The 22,512-nt window shown below is 38.4% G+C and overlaps 1 protein-coding gene across 3 annotated transcripts in view; it reads right to left on the bottom strand.

The window, feature by feature from the left end:
• The window catches only part of LOC128864548 (protein timeless), a 67,581-nt gene that overhangs the window by 27,269 nt on the left and 17,800 nt on the right, over positions 1 to 22,512 (bottom strand). For 2 of the 3 annotated variants that reach the window (XM_054104254.1, XM_054104255.1), the window contains exons 3-16: positions 14,723 to 14,986; positions 13,840 to 14,616; positions 12,879 to 13,707; positions 12,662 to 12,803; positions 12,311 to 12,598; positions 10,640 to 10,860; positions 10,351 to 10,549; positions 10,157 to 10,284; positions 9,940 to 10,093; positions 9,704 to 9,859; positions 9,469 to 9,637; positions 6,178 to 6,378; positions 5,371 to 5,698; positions 2,925 to 3,071 (exon numbers count right to left, since the gene is read on the bottom strand). In XM_054104254.1, the coding sequence (XP_053960229.1) occupies positions 2,925 to 3,071; positions 5,371 to 5,698; positions 6,178 to 6,378; positions 9,469 to 9,637; positions 9,704 to 9,859; positions 9,940 to 10,093; positions 10,157 to 10,284; positions 10,351 to 10,549; positions 10,640 to 10,860; positions 12,311 to 12,598; positions 12,662 to 12,803; positions 12,879 to 13,707; positions 13,840 to 14,616; positions 14,723 to 14,819 (3,836 nt within the window). In that variant the 5' untranslated portion in view covers positions 14,820 to 14,986. Of the gene's footprint in view, positions 1 to 261; positions 485 to 2,924; positions 3,072 to 5,370; positions 5,699 to 6,177; positions 6,379 to 9,468; positions 9,638 to 9,703; positions 9,860 to 9,939; positions 10,094 to 10,156; positions 10,285 to 10,350; positions 10,550 to 10,639; positions 10,861 to 12,310; positions 12,599 to 12,661; positions 12,804 to 12,878; positions 13,708 to 13,839; positions 14,617 to 14,722; positions 14,987 to 22,512 lie in introns of those variants that run through there. The other variant, XM_054104257.1, reaches the window with a different exon arrangement.

The raw sequence follows: 22,512 nt of genomic DNA, 5'->3' as shown, positions 1-22,512 counted from the left end.
TTGTTAGTAGAATTGGAAAGTCACAAACATATGTATATAGTTGAGTATAGGGGTAAAAATTAACTACTTTTTTTATTGATTAATAAATTTTCATGCTTACGCCAATGGATAAAACGAAAGTTGATTGCCGGTTAGCCAGGTTTGTTTCGTTTTTGGTTTTTCGTTTTTTGTTTCTGTATTGCATGTTTTGCGTTTCAATTTTGTAATCACACAACTATGTACATAGAACTTAAGTTCACTAACCAAATAAGTTTTCTTCATTTTGCATCATAGTTAACATCTGGGATTGGCTATTGTCAAACGTATTGTAATTGAGGATATCAATAATTTTAAGACTTCTACTCGTTTGTATGTATGTACATATATGTAAGTTTACATAACGCTTCCCTTCAATCGTACATATTATTCCACCCAAATTTTATCATCCTAAAATTGCTCTGTTTTTGTAAGTGCTTGGACGAAAGCTTTAAATTATGCGTGAATCCTTGAACAAAAAAGTTTATTGTATAAAATTAATAATAAATAAATTATTGCAATTAAGAAATGAATAAAGAAATAAACTTAAAATTGTATTTATAAACATTTTCAATGTCAAAAAATTAACACAAATTAATCGCAAATCACAAATCATCGCGAAATAACCGAATTAGTTAGATTACACGCACAAAAATATTATAATACAGTGTAGGCAAAAAAAGCACCAAGGTCATGAATTCACTACGGTTTACAAGACTTTATTAGGCGAAAAATTAAGCCTTAGCATTGAGTTGAACGTGGAGAATCTACAATATTGAACGCTCACTAAAAAAGCAAAAACAAAAATGGTATCACTGAACTCGTGAGAACTGAAAAACATTGATGGCAGACGCGGACGTCACAGTTTGACGACTCGAAATCAGCTGTCACGACGTTAACACTCAAATTATTAGTAAACAAAGTATTGTGATTTGAATCACTCAAGCGGAATATTACTTCACAAAATTGGTTCATTACTATGGCACTAGATTTCGTTTATCGCTTCTCCGCCAGCAAGTACGAATCCTACGATTTCATATTACGAATTAATTATACAATGAGTTTTTATGAATTTCGAACAGCTTCGAGTTAAAATTCAATGCTACTAGGTTGTTCAATAAGTTTTGCGATTCGATAAGAAAAACTGAATTTTGGTTCCCAACGAGATTTCAATTTATAAACTCCATCCCGAAAGTGAGAACTTGGATGAGCTGCAAAATACGCTGCCTCAGCTGTTATGACCTCCTCATTTGATTAAAAGCGCTTTCTGCGAACTAATTTTTTAGGTCTGGAACAGACAGAAGTCGCTAGGGGCCAAATCTAGTAAATACGGTGGAAGCTCCAACACTTCGAACTTTAATTAATGGCTTTTAGCCACTGTAAAACTGCTTTGGTGACTCGGTGCATTTTGCTGATGAAACAGAGTTTTACTCTTTTTGCAAAATGGGTCTTATTCAGAATTTTTTTTCATCAGCTGATCTAAAAGGTTACAATAATGTTCAGAATTTATTGTTTTACCAGTTTGCAAGTATTCCACAAACAAAATTCCTTTTGCATACCAAAAAACTGATGCTAAGACCTTCTTGGCTGATTTCTTGACACGAACTCGTTTCGAAGCCGCAAAAACAGGTTCACACTACTCTTTAGCCTCTGGTTTCGATTTAAGATCATGGATGAGGCCATAGTGAAGAATCGACGCACAAAATCCCCTTTATCGTTTCCAAAACGCTCTAAATGTTGCCGAGAAAGTCGCATTCGAATGTGTTTTTGTTCCATTGTTAGCGATAGTGGCACCCATTATGCACACGGCTTTCTGAAACTCAATACTTCGGTCAAAATATTTTTTATACTGAATACTACTCAATGAAATGCCTAGGGGTTCTACTAACTCTCTTTCAGTCACTCGACAATTTTTCAATACGATACCCAATATTTTTTTACTATTTCTGGTGTCGCTGCTGTTTTTTGACGTCGTTGTCGTGGATCGCTTTCAAGGCTTATATGACCACTTTTGAATTCAGCAATACATCTTTCTACTACACTAATTAATGGCGAAAAGTCCTCATACACTTTTGACATACGTTCAATAATTTCCTTTGCTTTTTAACCTTCCAAAAATAAAAATGCAATCACTGCACGATGCTTGATTTTTTCCCTTCTATAAAATTCACGTTGATACTAAATGGCTTGTGAATAAGGAACGAATTGACAGTCTGAAATGAAACTTCACACTCGTCCATATTAAAAGCGTACCAACATAACAAAAGAAAATTTGGTTAGTAGCAACGCTCTCTCTTATCGAACCGCTAAACTTATTGAACAACCTAGTACCTTTATTTGTAGTGTTCACAAAAAACGCACTACGATAAATTCAATTAGGGCTTAATACAGAGTGCCCCATAGCATAATTAGGAATTGAAAGCTAAATTAAAAAGTATTTAGGTTTTTTCAATAACTACTAAATAGAAGACAAGTGCGAACTTTATTATTATTTTTTTAATTATTTTTTCTAAATGTTAACCGCTAATCCGATACACTTTTGGAATTTGGCCACAGTACTCCGTACCACTCGCTGCAAAAGTAATGTCGGGATGCCATTAAATTCGAGAACAATATTTTCTTTAAGTGCTGAGATGATCGCTGAGTTTGTTTCATAGACTACTTTTGCGTAAAGTAAAATTCGAAATTTCGTTTAATGCAGTCAAGAAAATTAAATATTGCTTAATTACCTATTTTTTTACAAAATTAGTTGAAAATTCTAGTTGGTCTAATTTGTATTGTCGCAATGTTTGACTCTATGCTTGGTGCTATTTTTTACCCTTACTGAATGTATTTTTTATTTATTTGTTTTTATATATAATATTTTCCGTTTTTTTTTTGTTGTTTTTTTTGTTACACTTTTCACATACCTTTCATTTGTAGTTGTTGTTGTCGCTGTGTTGTTCGCATTGAGTGCCGTATCCAGCGCTGCTGTGGCGTTTGTATTCATTTTGCTGCGCATCACCAATTGCAACCAATTTGGCACCGGCGGCAATGGTGCAGGCTCGGGTGTGAATCTAAAAAAGTGGCGGCAAAAGAGATAAACCAGAGAGTTAATGAAAAGCGAGTAATGCGATACCTAAAACTATTCCCTTTTATTCTAATTCATTTTCTTAGTAATAAATCACAAATGGGAGGGAGACATGCAGCTAAGCGCGAAAATCGGCTATCATCAAGCTGAATGATGCTGGCAGATGCTTCGAGTGATGCCGCAAGACAGACATGTCACAGTAAGACAGAACCAAATTTTCTGCTAAGCTGGCGCAAACGTGATTTAGAAACCATTATTGCATTATTTTTGGCATTTATCCATTTTGGAGATAGAGGCTTCAGTTTATGTGGCATACAACTGGTAGGCGGATTCCACAACAATGGCAAAACTAGATGAATTGAACTTCGAATCGCTGCCACCTCCACCGTATTGGCCAGACTTATCTTCCAGCGACTGCTGTCTGTTTGCAAACCTAAAAAAATGCTCAATTGAAGAGGTTATCGCTAAAACTGAGCGACTGTTAGAGCCGCACTGGAACATTTGCGTTGTTCTTGATGGAAATTACGTTGATGAATAAATTAAAAAAAAAAATGTCTCTTGTTAGGCTCGGAACTTTTTAACCCATGTGCTATATGAATGTCTACACTTTGATCGTTCGTCAACACAGCGATTATCGTAAAATTTGTTCGCTTTACCAACCCGAATATCCTATTTGGCTGAGCTTCAGAGTCTTCGGGTAATCTAGTAGGTTGGGTATACTCGTACAACGTGCATTGCAAGAGGGAGGCTTTTCGCTGAGACCGAGTGGGCGAGTGTTTAAGTGTCTGTGACCGATCTCAAGGCTAATTCCAGTATCCAGGTAATCCAAAATTGTAAATAAAAGACAAGTTATGACCCTAGAGCTTGCAAATTCTAGGTAAACTTTCTATCGTAATTTCTATTGTAGCATAAAAGAGCACCGAAAACTGTGAACTTATAAAAGGCAATGCAAGGCACAAAATCTATATTTATTTTAATCAATATTAACTAGGATTTTAAATGGAAAATCCATATTCTAATATACTTCGAAGGATTCTAAAAATCAGAAGCTGTCAATTGGTATTTCATATGAAAATAGTTCACTGCCTTCTTAAGTTTGAACCTTAGAGCTACGGACAGAGAAATACCGCAGTTAGATTTCAATCATTGGTTCAGATGATCAAAGCACATTTTTTCTCTAAATTCGCAATTTGAAAGTTTAAAGATCATTTTCTTGGAATGGAGTTGACCCAATATTCCGAATAAATGGCACCTTGTTAACGATTGCTTATCTAAATATTCTTTTAAAAAGTTACATCCATATATCGATAGAAAATTAAATTTTAGGAAGCTACATCGAACCTGAAGTCATTAGCTATAATAGAGATATATTAAATTCATGCCCAAAGTGGAAAAAGCCAGTCTAGCCCGGCCCAGATGCTCAAGGGACGGTTAACTCCATTGAAAATCTGTGGAACGATATTAAGATTAAGGTTGGGCAGAAAATGTTTAAAACACCAATGAACCATGGCAACGAGTACAAGAAGCCTGGAACTGTATTCTTTTGAAGAGGTGTCAAAAGTTAATAGAAAGTTTTCCACTTAGGTACGAGTATGAAGGAATTTTCAAAAATAACGGGTACTCAAACACAGGTAAGAAATAAATAAACAAATTTAATCAATTTGAAATAACTAATTTCTGTTTTTTTGTTGGCTGGGTCATGTCGACGCTCCGGCTCTGAAAGTTTTCGACGCGGTACCAGCTGGCGGTACCAGAGAAAGAGGAAGGCCTCCTCTGAGTTGGAAAGATCAGGGTGAGAAGTAAGTGGCGCGCTTTGTTAAACTCGGCCAAAATCGCATAAGTGGTTATCGAGCAAATCAAGAAGAAGAAGAAATTCTGTTTTTCTTGCAGATCGATAAAAATGCGCTATTTTAGTGCCCCGTTCAAATATGATAAATTCCGATTTTACGAATTCGTTATGATTGTAGATATTGAATTGTTATTTATTCAGAATTTTTTTGATCATACTCAAGTAAAATTATAAATTTATGGAAAAATAATTTTTTTTCTAAGTCATCCAGTAAAAATAAAAACCTTTATATGTTAAAGAGGGGCGAACTGCGCATTTCTCTATCCAAAGCTGGATATCAATATATCCATCCCATCATCCATTCTTAGCTACAAGGCCTTAGTACAACACCTCACCTTAGTAACCCAAGCCACGTCATAACTCAAAAGCATCTTCAGAATATGAAACTTCGAGAATACCAACTTAAGAGTAAATTGTCGAAGAAAACCATTCTTACCTTATGATGGAATTGCATTGTTTCGCCTTCGGTACGGCAAATATATCGTTACTCGCGCTCGCCTTCTCCAATTTGGCATCCACCTCGGGCACTGGCGCCAACATACTGCCACTTCCACTGCTCGAACGTCCATTTCGGCTTGCCCGCCCATTGCAATTTCCATTATCCGAGCTACTTCCCAACACTGTGTACTCATCAACGCCACCAATTTCCATTTCCAGGCTGGACATTGAGGAGAGTGAGCCGCGTGCCGCTGTTACGTGATGGCAACGCGGCAACTCTATTGCATTCGCATCCTCAAACTGACTCATATCGAACTTGATCAACACTGTGAGATCGAAAGTACAAGAGAGACAGAACGAGAGAAATACACACAGAGAGGAAAGCGGTAAAAGCGCAATAGAGGAGTATTTGTAATTGTAAGTATTCGTGTGAGAAAGTACAAAATCACAATGAACGACGAACAAGCGGATGCATTAATATTTACATTTAGCGTAAGGAAATTTATTATAAATATATTATTTTCGTTGATTTTATATTGATTTATTGTATATTTTTTTGCTTGTTTGAGTTGGGTCGAGAATTATTTGTTGTTTTTTTTTTTTGTTTTTCGTTTTATTATAAATCCGTTAGATATTGTTTTTGTGCATAAATGTTTTAGAATTGATGGTTTACACGTGGTTCAATTGTTTTTTTAATTATTTTGTTTTTTTATATATAATTTTTTTTTTCGTTTTTGTAAAAAAGAAAGAAACAGAACATAACATTAACCACTCAACATATACCCCACCGTTCAAAATTACTCACACTTGTCCAATGGGCCCAGCTTGCGCGCCAAACTGAAGATCATCTCTGCCGTCCAGAAATCGGGAATGCGTGCGAAAATCGAACCGGCATCGGCAGGCAATTGAAATCCTAATTTATGCAAAAGCAACACAAATGGTTGATAAAGCATTGTTGTTGCCTGTTCACTGTTCCATTGCACGACGGGAATTGATTTGTTTTTCACTAAAATTACAGCAAGGAAAGAAATTTAATAAATTATCATTTCGTAATTATTGATTTGCGGATATTATCTTGAGGACTTGGCTCATTTCGATTAGCATAATATGACATATGACAAAATTGCATAGGACACCGCGGTGTTCAAGGAAATGAAATTGCCGATGAATTGGCTAACTGCGGATCAGCGATTTCCTCACAGGGGCCAAAGCCAATAATCGGAATCAGTTCTTCAGGAATCATCAGCGATTATGTATGCAATTTACATAAAGAGCGATGGTCCGGTCTAGAACACTGCAGAATTACAAAGTGTTTTGTTACAAACCCGAATGGGAAACTGTGGAACTTTCTTCTAAAACTTGGTAGAAAAGACATTCGGTTGATGGTCAGTATTGTTACAAGACACGACACATGGGGCCAACATATGACCCCATTGGAATAATTGAAGACCTGGGTTCCAATGCCATGATAATGAGCAAACTTGCCAAAGAATCTGGAAAACTCTCACAGGACTATCCATCTCTGCCTCTATTCTATCCTATCTCTTTCTCTCTGTCACTAATTCATTTTGATTATCAATCTTTTTACTTTCCAGAACTTCGAATACAATGGGCTGTTTAGCCTGAGTGTTTTAGGAGTTACCATTCTCTGGTTGCTTCTCGACTCACCTTTTTCAAATTTCAATTTCATAAATCAACTGAGCATTCAAAGGCGACTAAAAGTAGTTAGTCGCTTCTACCAAATGAAAAGCAAGATTCATGCCACTTTAATAGCGACGTTGTTGCAACAAAAAGAGCTTGATGAAATATATACTTCTGCTAAGGATTAACGAAGCTCTACCAGGCATCCGAAATGAAGAGAGGATCTGGTGTTATTTTATTTATTATTTATTTTATTGATCCCATTTTAGAGAATATATTTCGTTCCGCCCACCGTGGTGTTAATGCACCTTTCAATCAAGTGGATGATCAAACGCTCCAGCCCTGAAGTTATTCAGTTACTCAGGCGCAGGGTAGCTTTGCCTTACTCATTATGAAATAAGTGATTTTTTCATTCCTTTCTTAGTCTTCGCCTCCACCTAACAATGTCTTGCGTGTTCCATATCCCTCTAATCTCTACGTTTCGCATAAGATATCGGGAGTATGTCCTGTGATAGATCGCACTTTTGCCATCTCAACCTTGTTCATTGCTTGTTGTGTTGCAGTTGCATCTTGGATGAGGACTGGTCGAACGCATATTTTATAAATTCAGACTTTGTCTTTTAAGCTTAAATGATTATTTCGCCCTATTACAACGCGTAAGCTTCCTGAGATTCCCTTCGCCATGCTTGAATTTGTCATCTCTCATTAATCTTATTCACTTAAGTAACGTCACGATACCTCAGCACGAGGTGAGTTTCATCCATTTGAACCGATCTTTGGTTGATTCCGTTCCAGTTTTTTTACTTCAAGTTAACTCATGTAATCCTACAATTCGTCAATCCATTTTGATCCTGGTCTACCTTTTGTTTTCGTCGTAAATGTTTTAGCGTCAATTATTTTTCGTTGAGTTCTCCATCTGTTTCTTTGATGAAGCGCACTGCAATAATTCCTTTTATTATTTGGTCCAGTTCTTGGTTCCTTCTTATGCGTCTTTCACCGTTATTGTCTTTGACTGCTCCGAAGATTTTTCTCAAAATTTTTCTTTCAAATATTTGAAATTTGGCTTTGTCCATATCACTTAATGTCCACGACTCTGATCCGCAGCGCAAAACTGGTCGGACTACAGATTTATGCATCGTAATTTTGCACGGTCTGTTAAGCACCTTTGATTTGAAGAGTTTTGAAAGTGAGTAGTATTTGCTCTACAGGTTGCTTGCATTCTTTCGACGACTGTGACGTCCATTGAGTTGTCATAACTTAGTTTAAATTCCAAATATGAAAAAATTTTCACCGCCTCAAATTCGTATGTTCCGAATTTAATTGAGTCGAGTGTTGTTGTTATGATCCTTTCTAGACAACTACATATATTTTTCTCATTAATTTTCTAGGACAGACCTACATTTTAACGCCAACTCTTAAAGGCAAATTGTTTTTTTATTAGGAGCTTTTTTCATGTCAGAAATACACTCAGAGGTTTAGAAAAAACGTTGCCTATCAGTTGATGTTTCATGCACGAAGATTCGAACCTGCGCACTTCCTAATGGTAAGCACGCACCAACCCATTCGGCTACGATGACCGCCGCCTTGCATTTAGACTAGATTTGTCAGGAGACAAGAAAGACAAGATAGATATTATAGGTTGGTAAGACTGAAGGCGGCCGCCGTAGCCGAATGGGTTGGTGCGTGACTACCATTCGGAATTCACAGAGAGATCGTAGGTTCGAATCTCGGTGAAACACCAAATTCAGAAAAACATTTTTCTAATAGCGGTCGCCCCTCGACAGGCAATGGCAAATCTCCGAGTGTATTTCTGCCATGAAAAAGCTCCTCGTAAGGAAAATATCTGCCGTTCGGAGTCGGATTGAAACTGTAGGCCCCTCCATTTGTGGAACAACCTCAAGGCACACACCACAAATAGGAGGAGGAGCTCGGCCAAACACCCAAAAAGAGTGTACGCGCCAATAAAAAAAAAGACTGAAAAACAGGTTTAAGGTCACTTTTGTATTCATTTATGAATCTTAAGAGGCACGGAAGAGCATGAACTTTGTCCATACTCAGAACATCGCACCCCAATACCCTAAGTCTGATTCTAGAAAACGCCGGACAGCTACAGAGAAAATGCTCTGCAATGTCCTCATTCTCACGGCAGAATTGGCATATTCGGTCGGCAATGATTTCCATGGTAGCCAGGCATTGTGGCCTGTGATTACGCCCACCAGTACTCTCAGGTACTTCCTACTAAGTTTTACGAGAAAAGTCGCTAGTTTCCTGTTTGATTCTTTCACATGGCACTTGGCTAGTCTGCAGGTGCCCAACTCAGATCAAAGTTTTCTATGGGTAGACCTCATGAAGTCGTCAATTCATAGTTGAATTGATGCAGAATTGACACCTAGAAAGGGTTCAGGGCCTAGTGGTATGCTTGCAGAGCTTTCATTAGCCACCTTTTATTACTTACCTATATAATGATATGCCACTGGCTCCATAACATACTGCAGATTCTGTCGATCTTCACGTAGTATACAATTCTTTAGAATCAACTTTATATAACAGCATTCAAGCAAAATCTTCTGTAGCCAAACCAAATGCTTTTCCTTATTCTCTTTCACTATAAGATCGCGTAGAATCTATCGATAATGGATAATAAGAAAAATTAGCAAGTGATTTAAAGAAATTATGAATCATAAAAGTACCTGTATATCATCAGAAGGTTTAGCAGAAGTTGCAGAATTCTTTAGATCAATACCCGATTCGGTAGAAGTCGAAGTTGGTGTGGTGAGTAAAGCGCGTTGGTATTCAGCGTCTTCGAATTTCATCAGATCATCATATTCAACTAAGGTTATGATGTCCTGTGAGGGCGGGGGTTAATTTAGTGTTAGTATTAGCAGAATTTTATTAAATTATGCACTAAAAGTGGAGGTGCATTTACCTGTTGCAGCAATTGTTGTATAATCGAGATACGCGACTTCTGCTTATTGCCGTTATTGCTGAATAATTTCACAATCTTGCCCACAACATCATTGCTCTTCTTGCTTTGCACGTAATACCAATATAAAGTGTCCATTTCCTCCTGAGTCCAAGCACTTAAAGGGTGAAAAAAAATTTATTATGTTTTATATTTTCAATAATTTATGCTTTTTACATACCAAACTGTATTTTCTAAATTGTGTTCCTTGGTTAGTTCTGTCAGTGAAGCCTTTGGCAAGGACAACGAATTTTTTTGTGGTGTGTTTATGAATTTATGTATGACGTACTCTATCAAATCGGACCAATCCTGGGAGGAGAAGGTAAAAATTCAAATATGAAATGTTTTTTCCCCCAATAAAGTCGCTCGACTTACATCGCACAGTTCATAATCGGTCTCCCAAATGCGTGAAAATGTTTTCAATATAATCGGTTGGAATAGCGTGCCGATCTGTCCCAGATCGCCGCCAACATGATGCATCATCGTAAAAATGCAATCATTAACGAATTCACCGTTATTGTTAAAGTCCTCCAAGAGCATGCCATAGTAGTTCATAATTTCGAGCGTAGCGAATCTGAAATGAAGTATAATTTAACATTAATTTCGAGATAGTTTTGTTTTTGTATGCCCATATATGGGCATTGGTTATTCATTTGACACTCACTGCGCTATATGCTCGGTCATCTTGATACTCGTGTCACCTTCTGTTTGGGTAATAAAGTCCAAAATCAGCAGTAATAAATGATTTGTTACAACCAAATCCTGCAGGTACTGCTTGGTATGCAAATTTGGATTGAATCGTCGCAAGAGAAGTACGAATAGGCAACGCAAATCCTCAGTGGAACTGATTTGACTTTGTAAGCGTCGCAAATGCAAGCGATCATCCTGCAAAAAAAAAAACAAATTATATTGTATTTAAAGCTTAATAGAACGAAAGTTAATGTAAAATGAAAATTTAAAATAGTGAAAGAACTACTTTTGAGAAGCGAGCCCTTAAACTCTTCATAACCTTTTGGACCACCTAGTATACGTTATGGTTTTCCAAATTATAAAAAGAAAAACTATTGCATTACAAGTAGGCAATGAAAATGTCTCTTAACTGGCATACTTTTCCTCATAACTCAAATAATCTAATACACAGTTTGCCACTTTATTGTTGCTGTAGTAAATAAAACTGGCGTTGCTCAATTCCAGCAAAGCCTTCAGAATTAGAAAGGACCTCTCTAAACGAGGTTTCAGACAGAGTGGCTCGCTCTCGTTTGACTTCTTCTACCTGATGCTACAAAAGATCGTGCGAGCCGCAGAACTTAATCGCTCAGCCACAACTTTCTATAGGAGCGCACAATTGTTGGCGTATGCCGATGAAAAACCGCGCTGTTAGTTCTGCCTTTTCCAAACTAAATAAAGAAGCAAAACGAATGAGTCTGGTGCTGCTGAACGAGAATAAAACTAAGTACTTCCTGTCATCAAACAAATAGTCGAAGTACTCGCGTATCGGCACCCACGTCACTGTTGACAATTATGATTTCGAGGTTGTAAAAGACTTCGTTTAACTGAGAGCCAGCATTAACACTGTTAAGAATGTCAACCATAAAATCCAACGTAGAATCTGACGTCGATATAGACATTGCGCAGCGAATAAAGATCCAGCGGCTTCGTTGACTGGGTCATGTCGTCCGAATGCATACAAACGCTCCGACTTTGAAAGTATTCGATGCGGTACCAGGTGGTGGTAGCAGAGAAAAAGGAGAGACTCCTATGCGTTTGAAAGATCAGGTGGGGAAGATTTGGCTTCACCAGGTGTTTCCAACAGGTGCCGGTTAGCACGAGAAAGAAATGACTGGCGCGCTTTGTTAAACTCGGCCAAAATCTCTTAAGCGGTTATTGCGTTAATCAAGAAGAGGAACAAGTAAATAAAACTGCTTATTCATCCATCATTGCGTTCTAGACTACCAACGGAGTTTTCTGGGACATCCACTTTTCAGATTTGATAGCAGAGTCTTCAAAAAAAGGTATGAGCAATGCTCTCCTTTTTCTTTTCTTTGGTGTAGACTGACTACGATTGCCAGTTGGTTGTCTAGTAGGGAACACGTTTGAGTCCATATGACATCGCTATTGAGCTGTCTAAAAACAGTCTATAGATGTCCACAGTTTAAACCAATTCTAAATCGTTTTTTGTTTGGTTTCTGATTGAAAAGTGTTGAATGAAACCCTTAGCGTCACCGATCAACCTTTGTACGATTCTAATAAAACCCTAAGAATTACTGCTGCCTTTGCTAGTTTTAACAAAAGTACACACAAACACATACAATATCCGAATCACACGAAAACTCACTTCACTCAAATGCGTCACTTTCTTGTAGGTATCGATTGCCTGCAGAAACTCTCGTATGGCCGTTACAACCAAATGCATGCGCCGCAAATAAGGTTTCAAATCACTGCCTTCTTGGCGAGAGTTCAATTCCAGTTGCTCGCAAAGCGTGACGCCTTCATAAGTCAAATAGCTGATGACATCGTAAGTGAGCACTGCGCTGATATGCTCCATATCCAGCTCCAGCTGCGCAGCGAATTTAAGGAAATAGGTGACCAACCAGAAGAAGTGCGACGTATCGATGGGAATTTTCTAAGACAGAAAAGTCAATACTTAATTACGCGTGCTAAGTTGATTAAAAATGTCAATTCTTACAATATTGGTAAGCAGTTGTGAGTGCAATTCACCTACAAGGCAGCCGTACCCCTTGAGTAGGAAATCGACTGTGAACTCCTTCAACAAATTAGATATGTCTTCATCAGTTGGCGTGTGTTGTACCAGACCCTTCATGTTGATACTGAAATGTTGTAGAACGTATTTATTAACTCTTAGTTTAAAATTAGAAAACTCTTTTTCTTTATAGCAAACTTACAGACTGCTCTTGCTACGCTTGACCAGTTTTTTGCGACGTAGCTCTTTCTTGTCTACCATCGCCATCACAATGCGTTGCTTGCTTCGCTGCTTACTGTTACAGGGTGGCTTTTGATGTTGCGGTTTGCCCTGTGGGCCATCGTCATCATTGCTCGAGGTGGATATGGACTCTTGGTTCTCCACTTGTGTGCCATAGCCACAATCTGATAACTCCGATTGCGAAGAAGGGCACTCACGCTTTTGCGGACAACTTTTTCCCTTTCTCAAATTCAGCTGACCCGAATGTGGCACCTTTTGGCAGATTTTAGGTTGTGGATACGCTTGTTTGAATTTTGTAACAACTGCTGGCGCTTTGAATTTAACCGCATCTGCGTCGGTTTGGTTCGACTCGCTGGTAGTGGTTTGATTGGGTTCAACTGGTTGTTGTTGTTGTTGGTTGTCGCTATCTTCACTCATATCACATGGTTGTGCTGAGCCGACTGCGTCGACCGAGCAACTGCCTTCACCGTCGCCATTAGCAACACCATCACTATCAACATCACCACCAACATGAACATCAACATCACCATTACCATCGCAGTTATCGTCATCACCTCCCATCTCATCCATTGCTTCGATTTTGATGGTACATGGCTGTTCATTGCCGCCCCTATTGTCAACGCTACCCAATTCCACATCGTCAACTTCCTTCTTCACATGCGGATCGCACATCATTGAGTTTTGATATTCGTGTCCTTTGCGGCTAACTTCCTGCAATGTGGCTTCGGTCGCCTCCTCGCGCATGGCTTGTCGACGATCCTCGGCACTCTCGTTCTTGCAACCGTTACTACCTGTTGAAACACAAATAGGACTCTTTAGTGCACCTATTCGTGTTCGTAAATCAGCATTTAATCTTGCTGGTGGCATTAGCAATTCGAACTGTTCCGTTACTTTCTCAATCGCAACTGTGTAGTAGGACTTACCATTGTCCGAAGAATCAGAAGTGGGATCCGATGTGAGCATGGGACTAGAGTCGCCACTACCTTGTTTGGGTGGAGAGGTATTGCTCTCGTTATCCTCCGAACTCTCCGATAGCGAAGCCTCAAACCACATATTTAATAACTTTTGGAGCGTGCTGACGTGTTGATCTTTATACATCAACGCGATCAGCTGCACCATGGTGACACCCCAAAAGGCGCGATGTGGACAAGTCATGAGGTACAGCAACAGTTTATCGATACTTTGTATGAAGAGATTCCAAAGTATCGCATTTTGCATCGACACCGGATGTGACCCACCTGGCTGGGAATGTGCTGAGGGCATTACAAAGTTCACATTTGTCTCTGGGATGTGGAGAACATTGCGCAGCAACAGTAGACAATTATTAATTTTATCACATTTCTGCAGTGACAATTTCGGATCGGACTCCAACAAGTATTTCATGTACTCAACAACAGATTTCGTGCTCTTCGGATCTGTAAAGGCCTCTTTACTTGTATAGAGCAACTTGTTCAACTCGAAGATGGTATGTCGACCGACTTCGGTGCGATACATGACATCTACCGAGAAGAGGCACTCTACAGGCACAGTCAAATTAACCAAGATGCGTATAACCGAGTCGAGTACAGCATCATCTTTCGTATTCTCCAGCAGCGGTATCAAATCGGAACGGACATTTTGGCCGAAGCCGATTGCGCGACGAAAGGTGCGTAGCGTCTGATCTTCATAGGTAAGTTTATAATTTATTTCCTCTAGAATTGCTGCAAGGCGGGTGATGATGATAATGAAAAGAAAGAAGTCATAAAAATATTGCAATGGATATAGTGACAATAAAAATTTGGTGAATGACATTTTAGTGATACTCACATAACGCATCTGGCCCAACAACGTAGGTATCCCCTTCCAGAGAACCCAATGAAGAGAAGGCGCTATGTAACTGTGGTGTTGCCAATAGCCAGTCCATTACAAAATTGTTATTACTTTAATAATGGAATGGGTGTTTAAGTTTGTAGAACAGAGTCGTCCTCTTCGACACTCATTTGGCCGATTTAATAGATGAATTAGGTGGGTTGAAAATGTATGGAAACAATCAACCGGTGGTCTACTAAAGACCTTTTATTTATGAAAAATCTGTAAAGAAATATTTCAAAGTAAGATTTTTAGTTAGTTCGAGGAAAAAGGCAAGACAATATGAAAAGTTGATGTAGTTGAAAACTTAAAATGTTAGCAGAGCATGAAATGAGTTTACAGTGTAAAGTGTTGGGGAAAGTATATATTAAGGATTAAGCGCTATTTGAAGAACCAGAGTTTAATAATCTATAAAATTGCATACCAAAAATATTTCTACAAATTCGAATTAAAAACCGTAGAATTATAATAAAAAGTTTCATGAATTTAATAATATTTGAAATTTGGATTTTTTTCGTCGGACGTCACAACCGGATCAACACAAGAATTAATTCTCGTACCGCACTTGTGGAACATTAGTTATGTCGAGGTACTCAAAGCAGAAATGCCCTATCGTATCTTTCTAATCGGATACGCAGAGGATATCGTAGCGGTCATCACATCACGAAACTTTGAAAAAGCTCGTAGAAAACTTAACCAAGTTATGATACGGACACAAACGTAGCTAGATTCGCGTGAACTCAAATTAGGCACAGAGAAAACTAAGCTAGTACGTCTAACCAAGAAGCACATCCCGTTAGAAGTTAGCATCAAATACGCTAGCCACATAAAAGGTTCTAAAGTACCTAGGCATAAGACTGGACTGAAGACTAACCTTCTGGCGCCAAATAAATCACGCAACAGAGAAAGCCGCTAAGATGGGATTACTGATGGCAAACATAGGGGGTCCAACCAAGAGGAAACGGGAAATAATGATGGCTACCACGCTATCCGTTCCCTTATACGAAGCTGAACTATGGGCTAATGCAAGTTCTTAACATCGGTACAACGAAAGGCAGTCATGAGAGTTGTGTCCGCCTACCGCACAGTATCAGGGCCAGACGTTCAAATGATAAGCAGTTCAATACGGATAGACTTACTAGCCTTTGAGAGGAAAACGTTGTGGGCTTTAGAGAAAGAGGGAATGGAAGAAAGAGTTAGCAAACCTGCAGCGCGCGAATAACGAAACACGCGGCAGATGGACGAATAGGCTAATAAAAGACGTCGCCACATGGGGCAGCAGGAACTTCTTTAAAGTCAATTTGTATACAACCCAAATGCTTTCGGCACGGGTATTTCCTGTTCAAAATAAGGAAAAGCGAACACCCCATATGTATATATGTACATACGTGGATACCGCCCAAGATGACGCTGCACACACATTCTTCCAATACACACGTTGGGAGCAAGTACGTCGAACGCTGGAGATTGCAGTCGGTCAAGTAACCACTGAAAATGTAATCGACAAGATGCTAAGAAACAGCACTGAGAGATCATCAGTGATTTAACGGAAAAAATTCTCCGTATAAAAGGGCGGCACCTGGACGCAAGCACATAGGCATAGAGCTTTGTAATAAGGAAGATGGAACGCCACTCAGAAGTAATGCGAAAGTGGTTCCATGGTGGGCGACGGTTCCAAACGAGGGGGAGTTTTTTTACTCTCCGGACATACCATTGCAGCGACGGCAGCTTTGATGATGCATTAGGCATTTTCAACCCCCCATCCAAAGCTACACTTTTGTAAAAAAAAAACGTTGTACAAAATAAAAAAATTGTGCTCTCATTTGTCGTGTGCTGCATCTTAACGAACTTGTTTTCTATGTACTACCAATTTTCATTAGCAATAATATGTCCATAACGCCAAATCGCTAATGATAACTACCCCCACCACTTTGCAGTTCATATTACTTCTCTCACGCTACCCATTCGCATGCACAGCACGACTAAGATGTTGTACTAACAGCCAGCGATGAGTAAGGTAGTGCAACGTGCTCCGACATGAACGAACGTGTTGCAATTTGAAGCTCCACAAAGCAATAAACGTTGCTCTCGTGGAGTTATTAACAGTCACTTTTGCACTTAAACTAAAGCTCATCCAACGCCACCTCAATGCACGTGTGAGCACATCGTGCGCTGAGCATAGAAGAAGAAAGAGTGGCACATTTCCAAAGCATTCGTGATGCCTGCATTTACTCACCTCAATGGTAGTGTTTGTGTGCATGTGCACATAGATATTGTAAGTGCATGTAGGTATGAAGAAGAAGAAGAGGCATATGAGTGCTTATTTTTAAATTAGAAAGGTGAATTTTCACTTGAAACGGTGCAAGTATTTTTTGTTTTGTAAAAATTTTTATGTAACTTGTATTTGTATGTACTTACATGACAAAATTTAATTTATGCATCCATACATATGATAATTTCAAACAACATTCTAAAAAACTTTTGTCAATAAAGTGCAAAGAAAAGCCACACGCAATTTGCATTAATATTATAAATACATAAACTGTAATTGTAAATATTTGCGTCATTTAGAAATGATTGAATGAATTATATAAGTACTTCAGAACACTTAATTATTTTTGCGTAAGAAGAAAAATATACTAAGAGGGGAGTGTTATATCTACAGGGTCAGACACTCGAGGTGTAATGATATAAAAAGGCCATACATTTCGTTAGGAAAATTTCTTTTATTTAATTCAAAGAAAGAAATGTGTGAAAATAAAACAAAATTAAGCTCGATATGTCTACCTTTTTCCTGGACACGGTCCAGAAACGAATCGCAAGCTACCCGAATGTGACTTGCAGCTATTTTGGCCCACTCGTGGACAATGGCTTTTTTCAGCGCCTCGAGACTGGTGAATCTTTTAGTTCGGACCTTTCTTTCCAAAATGTCCTAAAAAGAATAATCCATCGGATTCGCGTCTGTTGAATTTCAGAGCCATTGTGTGGACGTTATGCAGTTCGAAACGTTGTTTTTTAGCCATTCTTGGTTCACTCGAACTTTGTGAGACGGTGCCGAGTCGTGTTGAAATGCTCATGGTCTGTCACCGAAATGTTTGTCAGCGCTCGGCTTCAAAGCAACCTCCAGAATACTTTCCCGATAATATTTCGCATTTACCTTGACGCCAGGCGTGATGAAAGCATTTTGGAGAGCGTCCATCTGCGGTTACAGCGGCCCACACCATTAACTGGGGCGGCTGCTGTCTGCTGGTGGCCAATCGATGACTCAAATTCTCGTATGAACGGTTGGTCAAATAAACCCTATCTTTTTGGAAGTTTACGAATTGCTCAATTTGAAAAATTTTCTCTTCAAAAAACACAATGTGTGTAAATTGACCGCTTTCGGCCAAGCGAAGCAACTCATGCGCCGTTTGGATCTTGTAAAGCTTGACTTAGTATGCGGCGGATGCTGCCGTCAGATTATTTCTTTTCTTTTTCCATTTGATTGGCACTTCGTTGAGGATTTCGCTCAAGTCGCTTCTTCACTTTTTGAACAATTTCACGTGACGTTACAGTCATTTGATGACCAACTCCATGACGTTTCGCGGTGCTACCAGCCCCATTTTAACGAGTAATGGTGCGATACACAAAAACTTTATTTACTTTAAGGAGCTCGAACTCACAAACAATCGCTGGTTGCGATTTTTCAGCAAATACAATGCAATCACACCATTAGGTTTGAAATCCACTACTGATTTTCTCTTTTGCGTTTACTCTCGGCAAATGCTTTCGCCTGTAAACAATACTCTGGACTATCATTTAGCTATCTAACTGCGTTAGGGGTCCTGAAGTTAGTTACACTTCGAATGCCGGACCCTGTATTTACACTCATATATACACATTTCAAATTAATTTGTTTGACACGAATACCAAAACTTAACCTTTTTCGGGATTATCGATTTTCATTCGAAATTTTTAATTCGAATTATTCTAAGAACAATAATCTGCAAATTATTTTAGAAACTATAGTAGTATGCCCCTTTAGCTATGCAAAAAGTTATAATACTCAAGTTAAAGAATTAACCCGTAGGCGAGTTGGGGGCTCAACTAGTGAAGGATTAAAATTTATAAGAAGGAGAAAATTTAAAAAATCAGTCGATTGCTTGCAAACTGGTAAAACTATAAGTTCTGAATATTGTTGTAACCTTTTAGACCAGCTAACAAAAAAAATGCGTGAAAAAGTCCCAGTTAGCAAAAGAAGAAAACTATTTTTCACCAGGACAAAGCACTTCAACTCGAGAACATTTTGGCCGTGGCTAAAATTCATGAAGGTACAAGAAGCGTTACTCTTAACACAATACTTAACTCACGAGCTAATGAATAGAATATCATTAAATTTTAACAGCTGACTTTTTAAGATTAGTAGTAACTGAAAAAGAGGTGAATGCAATAAAACCAGTGCCATCTATGCGTTAGGCCCGTGACTTTTCAGCCTATGTGTTATACCTATATACCTCTAAGTCCTAGTACGAAAAAAGGGCGTCTTGGAAAATGGTTACGAAAACCATATCGTTGGTCTATACATATATACATGAGTGCTAATTGAATTTTTAATGACTACTAGTATATTTTCATTACGGTTACATGAAAATATAAATATGTAGGCGCCACAAAAATATAAATAACTTACTGCGTTGTGGCAAAGATACGCAATCATTATTTTGGCAGAGGCATCATGCAATCAAATACAAGCATATAATCACTTGAATAAATCTTATGTAAAGATTACGAAGAATAAATATTTCTCGAGCGAAGCAAATACAAAAGCGATTGCAGAAAATTTAAATTTATATAGATGCACATGAGTACAGGGTGCAGGGAAATTCACTAGTAACTAACTGATATGTTTCCAGGTAATTTAGAACCATGACTAGTAGCCTCAGCTGTAACTTCCTTCTATAATTCGAAACTAGCATAATTTATTTATTAAGTAAATCTAAAAATGCATGATTTCTTAGAGACTACTAAAAATAGGAAATTTTTTAGTTTTTCATAGCTAATATTTATTTCAAAAATGTATTAATAATCAAAGTGGTAACTCATAACCCTCCCTCCCAAGTACAAATTGAATGCATTCTCACAGACCACTGCAGATTGCGATATTCATTACAGAAAGCAGCACACTTGACTCTCTTGATGACAAGAAGAAACAGTATACTGCATACCGTACTAGTTCCGAAGCACCTACACATTTCACTAGTTCAGATTTCACACTGTACGGATTTCACCTACACAATCAAACGAAAGTATTTGCAAAAACAAATGAAATCTACTCAACCGAAAAATAGCAGCAAGAAAGAAAGCATGTAGGCAAAGTAGCGGCTGCAGTAAAACGTGATGATAAGCATGAGTGTATGTATGTATATATGTATACAAAAGCCCAGGCATACTTGCGTGCACATGCACCCACTAGAATCTTAGATAAGGAGATGTTTTCGTAAATAAATATTTACGTTGCTCTGACTTCGACTTTGGCAATTACGCAATCAGCAATACAAATAATGATAACAATAGCAGCTAAAAAATAACAGGCACGCCCCTAGAAGTATGTTATGCAGTATGCGTCGAAGTGCCGTTGAAAAAGAGTATAAATGCCAATGTGTCACTAGCGAATGTTAATGTGAATGAATGTTAGTGCGAATGAATGTTAGTGCGAATGAATGTTAATGTGAATGGATCTTAGTGCGAATAAATACGAATGGGATGTGTGGTATTTTCTATTTTTATGTGGGCAAAACTCACTGTGGTGTCGATATTGTCGATGTCCTAAAATCCCTTCTAGCAAAGCTTTCAAAACTCAATTGTACTAAAAATACTTAGTAGTAACATTTGCGCCTTCTCGTTTCTTTAATATTCTCTGGTTACAGTGCTTATGTCTGCTTATGCACAAATAGAAGTACATTTACATACACCTGTGTTCAAAATAAAACCAGTCCACCAAATGGCAAAGGTTTGGCCATTCTTTTTCTTGTTTCTTTGATTATTTGATTTTATATATAACGAATACTGCAAGGTACTCTCGTCATATTTAATGATAGGTACTTTCGTGTAAAACAACGAAAATGCATATTCTTATCTAAAAAATAAAGACGCAGGCCTTCTACAGGGACGCATTTTGGGTACTTTGCTATATCTCCTGTATTCCCACGATCTACCACCGGCAAATCAGGAAGAACTTCGACATTTGCGGATGACACTGCATCCTTGCAGCCGTTAACACTACCGAAAACGCAACGAATAACCTACAAGAAACTGAGAATATTACTACAAATAGGCTAATAAATGGAGAATACATCTAAGCAAAAGTAAGTCAGCACATAAGAAACGCTGCTTCCAAGTCAATCTTCATCTATGCGTCGATAATCTCATACGTCAACCAGGCCTAAAATCTAAGCAGAACACTTAATGCCAAACTGCGCTGGAAAACTCACGTCAAGATAAAACAAGTTAGTTATTTTATATATTTGCTCATATATTTTCTCATTAAATAAGATTGAGCTATCAATTCGCAATCAATTACTTATTTGCAAACAAACACTAAGACCGGTTAGGACTTACGGTATACAGCTCTGAGAATATGATAGTTAAAAGTACATCACCTTTATCCAACGTCTGCAAAAGCATAGTAAACGCGTCATGTCGTCTCGATCTTGACAGAACACATGGGCTGAAAAGTCCCGGGCCTAACACATAGATGGCACTAGTTTTAATGTGTTCACCTCAGTTAGTGCTAACCTCAAAAAAACAACTGTTAAAATTTCATGATATTCTATTCATTAGTTCGTGAATTTTTATTGCGGGAACATTTCACTATGAGAAAGCTCTGTTCAAAATGGATGCCGTGTTTGCTCAGTGTTGACCAAAAACAAGAAGATGTTGATGATGGCAAAGCAATGGCAAAACTACTTGAATCGAACTGGCTGCCGAAAATTGCTCACTGAAGAGGTTATCGCTCAAACTGAGGCCGACTTTCCTACTTTGAGACAAAAGATAAATCGTTCTACAAAAATGGTATTGAAATGTTAGAGCAGCGCTGAAATGATTGCGTTATTCCTGATGGAAATTGCGTTGATGAATAAAGTTAGTTTTAAACAAAAAAATAAGCCTATTTTCTTTGTAAGGCTCAGAACTTTGCAGCCCAAGTGTTAGATCTGTAAGTAGTCAGCAGTGATAACCAAATCACTAACATTTTCTTATATTTAGTTTCACAATTATTTTCCAGTACATACACATACAAACATATAAGCACTTTCATAAAAGAATTCCTCAGAACTCCACATTGTATTCGTATTTTACAGCTAATTTCCCCCGCCCCCAAAGCATCATGCAACACAATCAGCTCGACCATGAACGATGCATGTGTCAACCGCATGTGACCATTGCAACGCTGCCACTCAGTTTTGTATCTAATCACTATTGATTGCATAAACCCTTATACACGCACACACTTACACGCGCTCAACAAAACAGAAAAGGAACATCAACTTGGACGTGCTTGCTCACATTGGCTTTCACATTCGTAAAAATGTGAAGCTTTGCAGGTCACTCGCGCTTAGCATCGTGTTGTACCACCCAAGGCAGCGGATGTGTTGGGGATGCAGGTGTGTGTGCTGCGCGTGTGCGTTTGTGTGAGTGGAGAGTAGTTGGGTTAGCTGGGCATTGGCCGCCGATGAACCAAGCGTTGATATTTTTAGATTTTGAGCGAATAA

Source organism: Anastrepha ludens, chromosome 5 (assembly GCF_028408465.1).
Source record: "Anastrepha ludens isolate Willacy chromosome 5, idAnaLude1.1, whole genome shotgun sequence".
Taxonomy (NCBI): Eukaryota; Metazoa; Arthropoda; class Insecta; order Diptera; family Tephritidae; genus Anastrepha; species Anastrepha ludens.
The sequence above is the reverse complement of the archived record's forward strand: the minus strand, read 5'-3'. Positions and strand labels throughout refer to the sequence as shown.